At 36.3% G+C, this 15,618-nt stretch overlaps 1 protein-coding gene across 6 annotated transcripts in view; it reads right to left on the bottom strand.

The window, feature by feature from the left end:
* The window catches only part of LOC143040217 (uncharacterized), a 225,905-nt gene that overhangs the window by 39,351 nt on the left and 170,936 nt on the right, over window positions 1-15,618 (bottom strand). For all 6 annotated transcript variants that reach the window (XM_076210907.1, XM_076210905.1, XM_076210906.1 and 3 more), the window contains exon 15: window positions 5,258-5,360. In XM_076210907.1, the coding sequence (XP_076067022.1) occupies window positions 5,258-5,360 (103 nt within the window). The remainder of the gene's footprint in view (window positions 1-5,257; window positions 5,361-15,618) is intronic.

The raw sequence follows: 15,618 nt of genomic DNA, 5'->3' as shown, positions 1-15,618 counted from the left end.
CCTCCAAACCATCGGAATCCCAAACTTCAGTGAAGTTTTCGTGCCCTTCGTCCACCGTCGGAGGTATTCCACGCACGTCATGCACACCGTGTGCGGTGTCCAGGACTTATCTTGGTCACCCAGCTTGACTTGAAAGTAAGCCTGGCATGCGCGCTTCACAAAGCTTGTGATGCTCTTCCTGTGCATTGACAGCGTGTATTCTCCGCAAATGTAGCAGAAAATGTCAGGATTATTCCTGCATGACCGTCGCGCCGAAGCCATATCAATACCCTGAAAAGAAAGAAATAAGTCAATTAGTCAATTTCAAACAGAAACACACCAGAAGCAACCATTTATATATGAATAATTCGCTATATTCTTCAAGAAAAATAGGATTGAACTCAAAACCCTTCAAATTATCATATGTATAGCTCGTCAGGTAGGCCTATGGCTGTATCTCAAAAAATTGACCTGATTGAGCAAAACCAATGTGATATTCGGACTCAGAACACCAAAATTAGTCTAAATCAGCTGAGAAACCCCTGACGATTTTTTGGCTGTTACCCAATGTTATTTACCTAATTACACTTTATATATAAGTAAAACATAAAGGTGTAAATCAAACAAAAAAATGCAAGAAGTGAATTTAATGACAAAGCAACACTGTATAGTTATTATGTATGTACTGTACCTGTTTGGCTGCAATGTGATGGCATAGGTGGATGGAGGTGTAGGAGGGAAAGGGGTGAGTTATTGCTTGGAAGGGGAATCCCCTTCCATAAAAACTTCTGGTGATTCTTGTTTGGGTGTTTTTTCTCTTCTCTTTGGCTATAAATCTTTCTCTTGGATTTCTTTCCTTTTTTCTTTCACTAAAAACCTTTCCAATGTTTGTTTTAGCCTGCACTGTAATTTTTTTTTCTGAAATGTGACATGACATTGTAATTGAAAAGATTTACTGCTCTATGTGCTACCATGGTGGTATTTTTCTAAAAAAAAATTGAACATCACCCCATTTAGCACAAATTTCTTTGATTAAAGAACTTGACATATCTTCAATTCTTTCCTCCTCCTCAGAAGACTGTTTCTCAGCCAATTTCTTTTGCTGTTCATTTTGAAGGTGTACAAGATCTTCAGTGGTAAGCTCAGTATTGTGGTTTTCCACAATACTTCAATATCTTCACTGTCAACATCCAAGCCCAATCTTTTTCCCATAGAAACAATCTCTTCAACAATAGCATTGTCCTTGACAGCAGCAGTAGATCCAGCAGTTTCAAACCCCTCAAAGTCTCTCTCTGGTACACAGCCTGGCCAAAGGTTTCGCCATGTTGAATACATGATTCTAGTACTCACTTGGTTCCATGCATTATCAATAAAATTAACACAATTGAGTATATTGAAATGGTCTTTCCAAAATTCTCTCAAACACTCACGAAACACGGCTTTAGTGTAATGTTTCTTAAAGTTAGCTATGACCTGTTGATCCATAGGTTGGATTAGAGGTGTTGTGTTAGGTGGCAGGAATTTGACCTTAATAAAATCAGACTCACCAACTAAGTCATCCTCCAAACCTGGAGGGTGACCAGGAGCATTATCCAGCACAAGAATGCCTTTTATTGGCAATTTTTTTCTTGTAAGTATTTTCTAACACTTGGGGCAAAAACCTCATGAATCCATTCTGTAAAAAATTGTCTTGTCACCCAAGCCTTCGTATCAGCTCACCACATTACAGGCAATTTACTTTTCATAACATTATTTCTTTTGAAAACTCTTGGATTATCAGAATGATACACTAGCAATGGTTTGACCTTGAAATCACCACTTGCATTACCGTACAGCAGAAGAGTGCATCTGTCTTTCATTGGCTTGTGCCCAGGCAGCAATTTTTCCTTAGTGATATATGTTCTTTTTGGCAATTTTTTCCAGAATAATCCGGTTTCATCAGCATTAAATACCTGTTGGGAGAGAAAACCTTCTTTCTTTATAAAGTCACAGAACTCAACCACAAAATTTTCTGCCATTTCCTTGTTTGAACTTGCCACCTCACCATGTCTAACTACACTGTGAATTTCACTTCTGTTCTTAAATTTTTCAAACCATCCTCCACTTTAAATACAAAATCATCCAGGGCTTTTCTTTACTAGATCATTGTAAATTGCTAATGCATTTTCACATATAAATGCTTCAGATACAATCACCTGCTAACTGTTTCTCACTTTTATAAACAAGCAACAACTTTTCCACTTCCTCAAGTATTTGTGGTCTTTGTTTACTAATGGCAGTCGCTCCTTTTGCGACATCGGCTGACTTTATCACTTCTTTATTCTTGAGAATAGTGCAAATTGTAGACTTTGCCATACTGTACTGCACGGCAAGATCAGATACACGAATGCCATTTTCGTGTTTTGCGATAATTTCTTTCTTCACTTCGATTGTTTTTCTCGCTTTTCTTCATCCCTGACCAGTATCACTTTTTGCTTTCTTTGGAGCCATGACTGTGGCCCAGTGTAGGAAAAATAAATGCTGAATGCAATAAAATTGATAACAAAAGCACAGTGCAACTATTCAGCTCGGTGGTCAACAGAGAACTGTTTACGTTTCGTCAGTGGCCATGTGTCAGCATCATTCAAAAACTGAAATTTTGTTTGAAAACAGAGTTATTTCCAGCTCAAATTTTTCGTTTGAAAACCAATTTATTTGAGTTCAGAGACATTCAAGAACTGAGGTTTGACTGTATATAAAATAAAAGATTGCTCATTCAAGGAAGGAAAGGTACCATAAGATTGGAAAAAATGCAAATATCATACCAATATATAAAGGGGGAGATAAGGAAGACCCAACAAAATATAGACCAGTCTCCCTTACAATCACAATAGCTAAAATATGTGAAAAAGTTATCAAAAGTAGATGGATTAAACATCTAGAAGAAAATAAGATTGATAATAAATCCAAAATGATTTGCCTTTAGACAAGGAAGATCTTGTGCAACCAACTTGATTTGTTTTTATTCAAGGTTAATAGACATAGAAAGGGATGGATGGGCTGATTGTGCTTTTCTAGATTTACAAAAGCCATTTGATAAAGTATATAAAAAAAAAAAAAAACTAACAAGAAAACTCGAAACAACAGGTGTACAAGGAAAGTTAATGAAATGGATGGAAGATTTCTTGAATGGGAGAAAAATGAGGGTTGTAGTCAGGGACAAATACTCTACCTGGGAAGTGATGATAAGTGGAGTCCCACAGGGTTCTGTGTTGACTTCAATAATGTTTGGCATATATATAAATGACATGGATGTTGTTGAATGTTATATGAACTTCTTTGCCAATGATGCAAACTATTAAAGAAAACAAGTACAGAGAAAGACTGTGAATCACTTCAGAGAGATCTGGACAAAGTCTGGAAATGGAGCCAAAAGTGAGAAGTGAACTTGAACATCAAGAAATGCAGTATAATGGAGTTTGGAAAAAGTAAAAATAGAATATCAGGGCAATATAAGGTTGGTACAAAAGAAATAAAGAGCTCCAAAAAAGTCCTAGGAGTAATTATTAACAAAGACATGTCACCAGACAAGTATACAAACAAAATAGTTGGAGAAACCTACAATCTACTAAAAACAATAAAGGTGGCCTTTAACTACATGGATGAGGAAATGATAAAGAAAATATTAGTCACACTGATAAGACCAAGATTGGCATACACTGCGACACTATGGTCACCCAATAAAAAAGAAAATATACAGAAATTAGAAAGAATCCAAAGAGCAACAACAAAGATGGCATCACTTTCAAAATTGACATACAAACAAAGATTGTCTAAACTGGAACTAACAACACTGGAACAAAGAAGAGAAAGAGGAGATCTACTGGCCATTTATAGAATCATGAAAGATATGGAAGTCTTGACAGAGAAGATTTATTAAAGTGGGATAAAAGAAAAACAAGAGGATATGAAAGGAAACTAAAAAAGGATAGTTATAGAAGAGATATGAAAAAGAATAGTTTTCCACACAGAGTGATACATGTCTGGAACAAATTGGACAAAAAAATAATATGTGCAAAAACCATACAAGAATTTAAGAACAAACTAAATGTTGAGAGATATGAAGATGGGTCCTACCCTAGCATTAAGGTCTCCCAATACCACTACATTGACATTTCTCCCTAATCCCTCTATGCACTCATTTAATTCTATAAAAAAATAAACTCCCTTTCCTCTACAATCTTCTCACTACCAGGCCCATATGCACTTACAAAAACCCACATCTCCCTTCCCACTTTCACCTTCATCCATATTAACCTTGAAGAAACCTCCTTCCACTCCACTACGCACTTACCTATCTCTTCACTTACTAGTATAGCCACCCCTTCTCTTGTCCTCTCTTCACTCCTGAGAACCTCTCAACTACACTCCCAAACTCACACTTACCCCTCTCAATTTAGTTTCACTCAATGCCAACACATCCATCTTTCTTCTCGCAAACATACTGCCTATCTCTTCCCTTTCACTCACATCTGTACCACATCCATGCACATCAAAAGACTCAAACCTTAGGGTACTGGTTGGAAAACTCCTCCTAGACCCTCTTATGCCTTTACTTTTTTTAGGAATGTCCCCTTTGGGGCTACAGGGAGAAGGTTGCTTAGTCTTAATCCCCGTCCCATTTTTGACGCTTCTTACAACTCAAGTGGGAAGACTTGGTGGCAGTTTTCTTTCACCCCAGCAGCACTTAATGTACACCTTTTCCTGTTTTTATTTTGGTACATATTTATCCACTCCTTCATTCTAGATTTCTTTTAATATCATCCATTTCTCTTCCAGCTGTGTTTCTTCATTAAAGAAATTTTCCCAACTTGTTTTTTGAAAGAATTTTCTGATTTTCCCAAAACCTGTTTTGTTATACATTAGTCTTCCTTTTCTGTGTTTCTCATTTCTTCCCAAATAAATTTCCTCTTTTAGTTTGAGCTCAATTAGTATGTGGTCACCCTTCCCAATTGATGTCTTATATTCAATTTTATCTAGAGAGAGAGATGAGAGAGGTGAGAGAGAGGAGAAAGTGGAAGATCTGGAGACCAAGTACTGCACTTTCAGACAGGTGTGCCTGTTGATGGAATCTGAAGATGGTAGCAGTGAAATTATTTGCTCTTATATCTGTCTTGTGGTACCAGCACAAGTAGATACTCATTATTGGTCCCTAGATTAAGACCAAAGTTACATATTATATATAGTATATAAAAATTATAACTAGTTAATATCAATTACTGTGTGATAAACATCATACCTTTTCATCAACAACAGCAGCTACTGGCATGTGGTCAAACACATCATTTACAGCATTCCACACTTCATCACCAAGTTGCTTGCCAAATCTTGTCCAACAGTCACTAAAATTGGAAATAAGTTATCAAATATTACTGATGACAAACTGGGATACATAGTTATAAATACAATATATTCTAATACAGAACACTTATTTGTTAATTCATGTCATGTCTCGTTTTTTTTCTAATCCACTCAATACTGTTACATTGCAAAAATATTTTGTAGTGATGGACAAAAAGGGGAACTGTAACTAAATGCTAGAAGAGAAATTGAATAGACCCATTAAATAAGTGATTTGTGTCACTTAAATGACCCATCAACCAGGAGGAGCTAAGATGAGAGGGAGAAAAGGGTGGTGGAGGGGAGTGCAATGGGTGGGAGTAGGTATATGCCTTTGACTTGGCTACCTCCCTTGTAGGGGGAAAAAGCTCTTGGTATATAGTGTCACTTAAAAGCATTGTAGGAATAACTGGAGAAGATAATCAGAGGTGGGTTGAGGAAAAACAATACTACTATAAAGGCAAAGTTTGATTTCTGCCATTCAGTGCACATCTCAGTCATGGCACTACCTGCAACCCATGATAGGGAGGGACCAAACACCCCAAGATGAATAGCAGAGAGAACCATCTCCCCACTATTCATCTTGAGAACCTATCACTACGATTGGAGGTGTAGTTTCAAGTTGCTGGCACTTGCTCTCCAAACCAAGTCCAAGATCTTTCTTTCTATCAACTTTGATTATTTCTCTCCCAATTTCCATGTAAAGATATAGACAATGAAAGTGCTCCCTTCCTCCTCTGGTTAGCTGGTGACAAAGAAGCAAATCCACACTAATACAATAGAGAAAACAGTCCAAAGATTCTTTCCAGAGGTCTATATTGAGACCCAAAAACTATTATAAGCTACAGAGGGGGGCTCTGGCTTCCAGTTTGCAAAACTTTTGAAATGACAGTTATTATCATTTGGTGCTCAGAGTATTAAGAGGATAACTGAACAAGTAATTGAGGAAAAGTTTTTAGGTATTTATCAAGCTGTATCTTACAGGAAGGGGAGCTATGATCATGGTGTCCCGCCTTTGTATCTCGCAGTGTCTAGTTTGTTCTTAAATTTGTGTATGATTTTTGCACACACTATTGTTTCATCCAGCTTGTTACAAGTGTCCCCAACTCTGTGTGGAAAACTTTTTTTTCAGATCTCTTCTATAACTATCCTTTTTGATTTTTTTTTTCCATGTCCTCTTGTGTTTTTCTTGTCCCAATTTAGTAAGTCCTCTCTATCAAGTATTTCCTTGCCTTTCATGATTCTGTAGATGGTCAGTAGGTTGACTCTCTTCTTTGTTCCAAAGTCGGTAACTTCAATTTAGAAAGTCTCTCCTCATATGACAAGTTTGAAGAAAGTGTTGGGGCCATTTTTGTGGTTGCTCTCTGGATTCTTTCAATTTTCTTTATATTCTTTTTGGTACTGGGTAATCATAATGTTGCAGCATACTCCAATCTAGGCCTTATTAGTGTGACTAATATATTTTTAAAATAATTTCTTCGTCCAAATAAGTAAACATCACTTTTATTGATCTTAGCAAGTTATACGATTCTCCAACAATTATGTTTATTTGTTTTCTCCAACAATTATGTTTATTTGTTTATCAGGACAAGTCGTTTGAGATAATTACTTCTAGGTCTTTTTCAGATCCCACTTTTTTTTACTTCCCTTGTTCCAATTGTATATTGTCTTGATATTCTTTTTTACTTTTTCCAAACTCCATTATGCTACATTTCTTAATATTAAAGTCTACTTCCCACTTCTGACTCCATTTCCAAGCCTTGTGTACATCTCTCTGTAGTGATTCACAGTCAGTTTCAATTTTCACTTTCCTCAACAATTTAAAATCGTCTGCATAGAAGCTCATGTAACATAAATAGTGAACATTATTGGAGCCAATACAGCTCCCTGTGGAACTCCACTAATCCCCTCCTCCCAACCTGAACACTACTCTCATTTTTCTACCATGCAGGAAATCCTCCATCCAGTTTAGTAGGTGAACTTGTATCCCTATGTTTTCATTTTCTTTTTTTTTAATAATTTTTTGTGTGGTACTTTATCAAAGGCTTTTTGTAAGTTAAGGAAAGCACAATCAGCCCATCAATTCCTTTCTTGTAATATATCTATTAATCTTGAGTAGAAACAGATTAAATTTATAGCACATGATCTTCCCTGTCTGAACCTAAATTGTCTCAGGTTTACTATATTGTTTTCTTCCAGGTGTTTTGCCCATCTATTCTTGCGGGACACCACTTATCACTTCTTATTTCTAATTACTATCCTCATTCTTCTCCCAGTCAGGAAGTCTTCCATCCATTCCAATAATTTACCTGCGATGCCACCTATTGATTCTATTTTTCTTATTAATTTCTTGTGTGGTACTTTATCAAATGCTTTTTGTAGGTCTAGATAGGCACAGTCTGCACATCCATCCCTCTCTTGTATTATTTCTATTAGTCTCGAATAGAAGCAGATCAGGTTTGTTGTACATGATCTTCCTTGCCTAAATCCAAACAGATTTGGATTCAGTATAGTTTTTTCTTCCAGATGTTTAACCCATCTACTTTTGATAACTTTTTCACATATTTTTGCTATTGTGCCTGTTAGGAGACTGGTCTGTAGTTAGTTGGATTTTCCTTGTTTCCTCCTTTATATATTTGTAAAATATTTGCATTTTTCCAGTCTTGTGGTACCTTTCCTTCTTTGAGTGAGCATTTGATTATATTGTTTATTTTATCCATTAACTCCTCTACGCATTCTTTCAGTATCCAATTTGCAATTCCATCTGGACCATGCGATTTTCTGACATCAAGGGTTTTCATAGTTTAGGTTGTTCTTTGCATTTTTCTATTATATCTTTTTCATAGTTTCTCTTTTCATCTCTGCATATTTTTACATAATCGTTTCTTAGTTTGATGTATGTTTGCCATTTGCTCATTTTTCCCCCCCATTTTTTCCAGGCTTTGTTGTACTAGTTCTTTATGTATACTCTTTCTTGCTTTTGAGGTATATATTTGTTTACACCCTCATTATAAAATTCTTTTAGTATATTCCATTTCTCTTCCATCCTTGTTTCTTCCTTTAGGAATTTTTTCCAGTTTGCATTACGAAAGAATTTTTTAAGTTTCTCAAAATTCATTTTGTTGTACATTGGTCTTCCTATTCTGTTTCTCATTTCTTCTTAGGTCTATTTGTTCTTATAGTTTAAATTCTATTAGTACATGGTCACTCTTTCCTATTGTTTTGTAATCTATTCTGTCCGCAATTTCAGGTTCTGACGAAAGTATTAAATCCAGTCTTGATGGTTCCTCATTGTTTCTGTATCTGGTATTTTCCTTTATCCACTGAGTCATTGTGTATTCAATGGTCATGTCGAGCAGCATGTTGCCCCAGATATCTTCTTCACCCTTTACTGTCATTTCTTCCCAACATATTTCTTTTGAATTAAAAACACCCATAATTACTATACAGTATTTCCTCTTTCCTTCAGTATACTAGTCAGTTCATACTTATTATCTTCCAACAATTTGGAATGATTGTTTTCTGTCCAGGACTGTGTTTTGGGGGGTACATACACTACTACAAATTTTCTACTTTTCATGTGGGTGCTTTCAACTTTTATCATAATTGATTCTACATTGTTCTTTTCTTCTGTTATATTTGTCACATTTAAGTCTTTCCTAGTCAAAAATAGTACTCCCCCTCCCTGTTGTTCCTTTCTATTCTTCATCCAACAGTTGAATAGACCTTGTCCCACAGTATTTGGTGGTAGATTACTTTTTAATTTAGTTTCTACTATTCCCATTATGTCTGGTTTTTCTAATGCCAGATAGTCATTTAGTTCATTCAGTCCTGAAATCATTCCATTTATGTTGGTATAGGCTAACTTCAATTTGTTTTCTTTCTCATCTTTTTCTGTCTGCTTTGCTTCCTTTCTCTTGATATACCATTTTCTCAGCCTCAGGTCCACCACTTTAAAAAAAAAAAAAAAAAAAAAGTCTGTTCTTTTTTCATTTGCTTCATTTCTAAGTTCCTTTTCTTTTTCTTCATCGCTCATTTCTTTTTTTTATCCATACATTTTTGTATTTACCTTTACCTAGTTGTATTTTGCGGGAAGGGGAGCTATGCTCGTGTTGTCCCGCCTTTGTATCTTGCAGTGTCTAGTTTGTTTTTAAACTCATGAATGGTTTTTGCGCATACTATTTCATTGTCCAGTTTGTTCCAAGTGTCCAAAACTCTATGAGGAAAACTGTTTTTCTTCAGTTCTCTTCTATAGCTATGTTTTTTTATTTTCTTTCCATGTCCTCTTGTGTTTCTTTTGTCCCAGTTAAGTAAGTTCTCACTATCGAGTACCTCTGTGCCTTTCATGATTCTGTAGATGGTCAATAGGTCACCTCTCTCTCTTCTTTGCTCCAGTGTCGGTAACTCCAGTTTAGCCAATCTCTCTTTGTATGATAGGTTTGCAAGTGCAGGTGCCATTTTTGTAGCTGCTCTTTGGATTCTTTCTATTTTCTTTATATTCTTTTTGGTACTGGGGGACCACAATGTCGCTGCATACTCTAATCTAGGCCTTATCAATGTAACCAATATTTTTTTCATCATGTCTTCGTCCAAGTATGTAAACGCCACTTTTATTGATCTTAGCAAATTGTAAGTCTCCCCGACAATTTTGTTAATCTGTATATCATAGGACAAGTCGTTCGTGATAATTACTCCCAAATCTTTTTCGGATCCTACTTTCTTTACTTCTTTGGTTCCAATTGTATATTTTCCTGATATTCTGTTTTTGCTTTTTCCAAACTCCATTATGCTACACTTCTTAGTATTAAAGTCCACTTCCCATTTCTGACTCCAGTTCCATACCCTATTTAGGTCTTCTTGCAGTGCTTCACAGTCCTCATCAGTTTCTATTTTCCTTAGCAGTTTGGCGTCATCGGCAAAGAAGCTCATGTAGCAGTTCACGTCCTCATCCATGTCATTCATATAGATAGCAAACATTATTGGTGCCAGCACAGATCCTTGCGGTACTCCACTGATCACCTCTTTCCAGTCTGAATATTTTTCTCTGAGCACTACTCTCATCTTTCTACCAGTCAGAAAGTCCTCTATCCATTTTAGTAGGTTTCCCTGTATTCCTCCTATGTGTTCCAGTTTTTTTAGTAGTTTTCTGTGTGGTACTTTGTCAAAGGCTTTTTGCAAGTCTAGGAATGCACAATCAGCCCATCCATTTCTTTCTTGCACTATGTCTATTAGTCTTGAGTAAAAGCATATTAAGTTTGTGGAGCATGATCTTCCTTGTCTGAATCCGAATTGTCTTGGGTTTAATATGTCATTGTCTTCCAGATGTTTTACCCATCTATTCTTGATTATTTTCTCACAAATTTTGGCAATGGTGCTTGTTAGTGATACTGGCCTATAGTTGGTGGGTTCTTCTTTGTTTCCTCCTTTGTGTATTGGTACAATGTTAGCGTTTTTCCAGTCCTCGGGTATCTTTCCTTCTTTGAGTGAGCTGTTTATTAAGATGTGTATTTTGTCTGTTAGTTCTTCTTTGCACTCCTTTAGAATCCAATTTGCAATACCGTCCGGGCCATGTGATTTTCTGACATCCAGCCTTGATAAATGTTCTGATATTTCCTTTAGTGATGCTGTAAACTCATTCATGAGGGGAGATTTCTTGTTTTTGTCTATGTCACAATTCGGTATTTTCTCTCTGGTGAAAACAGATTTAAAGTGATTGTTCATGACTTCGGCCATCTCTAAATCTTCTGTGTATTCTATGTTTCCTTGGCATAGTTTCACCAATTCCTGTTTGTTTTTAAGTTTACCATTCACATACCGATAGAATAGTTTGGGTTGCTCTTTGCATTTGTCTATAATATCCTTCTCATGGTTCCTTTTCTCCTCTCTTCTCACATTAACATACTCATTTCTATAGTTAACATAAATTTGCCATTTGCTTTGTTTTTTGTCTTTTCTCCACTTTTTCCAAGCTTTGTCCCTTCTGTCTTTTGCCTCACTGCATCTTTTGTTGAACCAACATTTAATGTACTCTCTCTCTCGCTTTTGTCTTGGTACATGCCTGTTTACCCCTTCATTGTAGTTTTCCATCAATATATTCCATTTCTCTTCCACTGCTGTTTCTTCCCTGTAAAATATTTCCCAGTTTGCATTCCGGAAGAATGTCTTTAGTTTTGTAAAGTCTGTTTTGTTGTACCTCAGTCTTCCTTTCCTATGCTTTTCGTTCCTCTCTATGTCTATTTCTTCCTTTAGTATAGTTTCGATGAGTACATGGTCACTCTTTCCAATTGGTGTCTCATACTGGACTTTATGCACTATTTCAGGCTCTGTTGTAAATATTAGATCTAGTTTCGATGGCTCTTCATTATTTCTGTACCTTGTGTTTTCATGGACCCATTGGGTCATTGTGTACTCCATGGTCATATCTAGCAGTACATTGCCCCACGAGTCATCTCCTCCTTGCACTGTCATGCTGTCCCAACAAATTTCTTTGCAATTGAAGTCCCCCATAACTACCAGATTACCCTTACCCATTAGTATCTCATTGAGTGATTTTCTTGTGTCATCTAGCATTTTTTTATGTTCAATTTCTTTCCAAGCGCTTGTTTTTGGAGGCACATAAGTCACCACAAACTTTCTACTTTTCATATTCTTGCCTTCGACTTTTATCATGATCAATTCAGCATTACCTTTGCCCTCTGCAATTTTTGTCACCTTTAGGTCTTTCTTGGCCAAGAACATGATTCCCCCTCCCTGTTTCTTGTCCCTGTTTTTTATCCAGTAGTTGTATAAACCTTGTCCGATAACAGTGGATGGTATTTCACCTCTTAGTTTAGTCTCTACAATTCCCATTATGTCTGGTTTTGCTTCTAACAGATAATCATTGAGTTCGTTCAGTCCCGAAATTAGTCCGTCAATGTTGGTATAGGCCACTTTTAATTTTCTTCCTTCTCCCTGGTTTCTTCTTCCCTTGTTTTGTTCGTTTTGAAGCGCCATTGTCTTAATCTCAAGTCTATTACTCTCCACTGGAATTCTTTGCATTCTGTCTCCGATCTTTTCAAGTTTTTTTTCCTTTGCTTCTTCTCTTAGCGCCCTTTCTTTTTCTAATTCCTCAGTACTCATTTCTCTTTTTATCCATATCTTATTGTATTTTTCACTCTTTGCCAAGTTACCTACTTTTTCAAATATGTCTTCTACTACCACTTGTGACCTTAGTTTTATCTTTAGAGGTCGATTCCTATCCTTAGTATAGCGACCAATTCTGTAAGTCTCTTCTAAGTCTGTGCCTGAATCACTATCTCCCCCCTGAATTTCATTAAGGATTTCTACTGCTGTCTCTTTTTCTTCTTTTTCTCTCATGTACCTCGCCAATCCTTGTTTTTCTTTAAGCCCATAAACCACAATACATTTCTTCCTATCTACTGTGTCCCTGACCCAATTTGCTTTTTCGTTAATCACTTGAATGATTGTGTCTTTTGCATTATCTTGCATTTGCTGCTTGACTATTTCTTTGAAAGCAATTTCTTTATTTTCAATATTTTCTTTCCACTTTTTAATTTCCTGGATACTGTCCCCACCTAAGTTTTCTTCGATCTTTTGTGTCAATTCTTGGAATTTGTTGTTCACTTCTTGCTTTAGATTTTCGCTATTATTATCATTAGTTTTCTTCTTTTCATTTTCATTCTTCTGTTCTTTTATGTCTCTTTTCATTTCTTTAATTTCGTTTGTAAGATCCAAGTTAGCTTTTTTCAGGTCAGAAATTTCGTGGTTAGTCTTAGATAAACAATCAATTAAACCAATTACCTCTTTTCTTAAGTCCATGATTTCATTTTCCCACCGAGTCCTATTTTTGCTCATCTCTCTCTCTATCTCTAATAATCTACTTAAGTTCTTTCTTTCGTACTTACCAAACCCTAAGAATTCATTGTCGTAACACGCGGCGCTTTGTTTATTGTTTACATCGCGTTTCAGTGGATTGCCTCCAGATGGCTCTGATTCGCAACTGGCTTTCGAGTCGTTTTCATTCATTTTTGCTAATTTCGAGTTAACACAATTAACTAGCACTGCATAGATACCATTTCGGGCACTCACGTTCACTCCCCACCCCTACAGTACAAACCAGGTTTTCCTTTTTCGTCGTAAATCCTCTCCTTCTTGGTCGCGCGACGACGAGCGACGACGAGCGGTGTTGCTTCGATGAGCGTGTGTGTGTGTGTTGTTCACTGCTTGCTAGTTTTGCTGTTCTAGATAGTACTTCCTCTGCAATCATTTGGTGATCTAAGTTTTACTTTTTGTGGCCTATATTGTTTTTCTTTTGAGTATCTACCTATTCTATATGTTTCTTCAACTTCTTTATCTAAAGTTTGTCCCTCCTCTTGAATCTCTTTCAGAATTTCTTTAGCGATTTCTTTTCCCTCTTTTTCTCTCTGATATCTAGGAACATGATGCTTTTCTTTAATACTATAGATTACAATGTATATTTTTTTGTCCACTGTATCCCTAACCAAATTACCTTTCTCTTTTATCACTTGGATTACCATTTCTTTAGCATTCTCCTTGACCTACTGCTTCACTATTTATTTAAAAGATAATTTTTTACTTTCCTGTTCTACTTTCCATTGTTTCTTTATTTCTTGGAAGTCATTTTCTTTAATTTTTTCTTCCACTTTCTCGGTCACTGCCTGTATTTGATCCTTAATCTCTTTCTGTAATGCCTCATTCCTATTCATATCTTCATTTTTCAATCTTTTATTTTCTCCCTTTATCCTATTTAGTTCCATTTTCAACTTATCTATTTCCCTGTTATTTTCTTCACTGGCCTTCCTTAATAGGGCTAATTCTTTGTATATACTTTTGCATTCACTTTTGAGTTCGATTATTTCATCTAACAATTCATTGATTTCCCTATTTCTTATTATATTTTTAAACCTGGGTTCTCTTTCCGTATCTATCCCTCTATACATATTGTTATTATCCCTGTTGAAACCTGAAAAAATATTTCTATCAGATGTCTGGTATGTCTTTGGGGTCTCGTTCAGGCATTTATTTATTTATTTATTTATTTATTTATTTTATTTTTTGTATAACTCCATGCGGTGATTCAATTATATTTACGTCTAGGAATCTTTTAGTTGGTTCTTTTTCCCAATATCCTTCGTTTTTTCCTTCCATTTTTGTAAATGATCGTAGAAAAAATTAAATAAATAAATAAATAAAAATACAGACGGTTACATTGTCGGTCACTCAAACTATGCAACTCCCTTCTTGTTTTATGTAAACAACTAGGTAGGGGTTGGTTGGTTCCAAAATCGTTTGTCGGTGAATCGCTAGTTAATGGTCCGGAGCATGTTCTTGATATGTCTTGCTTCAATTGCTGCCACATTTGAAGTGTGGTATTGGTTGCATTTTATTGTGCCTAAATAGCATACAGCTGATACTTCAGAGTCTATATGGGTTGCCCCTATGGACCAGAGCTACACATCATTTTGTCTGTGATAGAGTAAATCTCGGTTCACAAAGAAATGATGATACTTTATTATACTGAGACTGTCCCTCCGTTATGCTTTCCCCCCACCCCTTGTTACTGTCCTGTACCATTTCTCTGAATATTCCTTTCCTTTCTTTGCCTAACCCTGTGGTGAGGGAAAAAAATACTGCTGTTAAGTCTTTCCACTCAAGTCATATGAGGCGACAAAAAACGGGATGGGGATAGGACTAGGCATCCTTCTCCCTGTAGCCCCAAAGGGGACATTCCTAAAAAAAGTAAAGGCATAAGAGGGTCTAGGGCGATGGTTCTTAACCTTTGGGTCACGACCCAATGTTGGGTCGCCAAGCCATTTGAATGGGTCACCAAGGCTTTCTGAACTTGTTATTTTTCCAATATTCCCATTCAAAATATTATCAAAGTATTAACTCTGATTTTAGAATTCTCAAGTCATTATTATCTAAGGTTAAGTAAAACATTGAGACATAGATGATTTAATTGAGGTGAGATAAAAAGACTACCAACATCTATTCTTGTCTCTTAAGTGTTTATGAAGGTAAGGGTCGCTACGGTCAATCTGGACAGAATTTTGGGTCGCAATCATAATAGGTTAAGAACCACTGGTCTAGGGGGATTTTCCCACCAGTGCCCTACGGTTTAGGTATTTTAATGTGCTGGATGTGGTACAGATGAGAGTAAAAGGGAAGAGATAAGCAATATGTTTGTGAGAAGATGGATGTGTTGGCATTGAGTGAAACAAGGTTGGAAGGGAGGGGCGA

This window comes from Oratosquilla oratoria, chromosome 28 (genome assembly GCF_046742065.1).
Source record: "Oratosquilla oratoria isolate Oo_2021 chromosome 28, ASM4674206v1, whole genome shotgun sequence".
NCBI lineage: Eukaryota > Metazoa > Arthropoda > Malacostraca > Stomatopoda > Squillidae > Oratosquilla > Oratosquilla oratoria.
The sequence above is the reverse complement of the archived record's forward strand: the minus strand, read 5'-3'. Positions and strand labels throughout refer to the sequence as shown.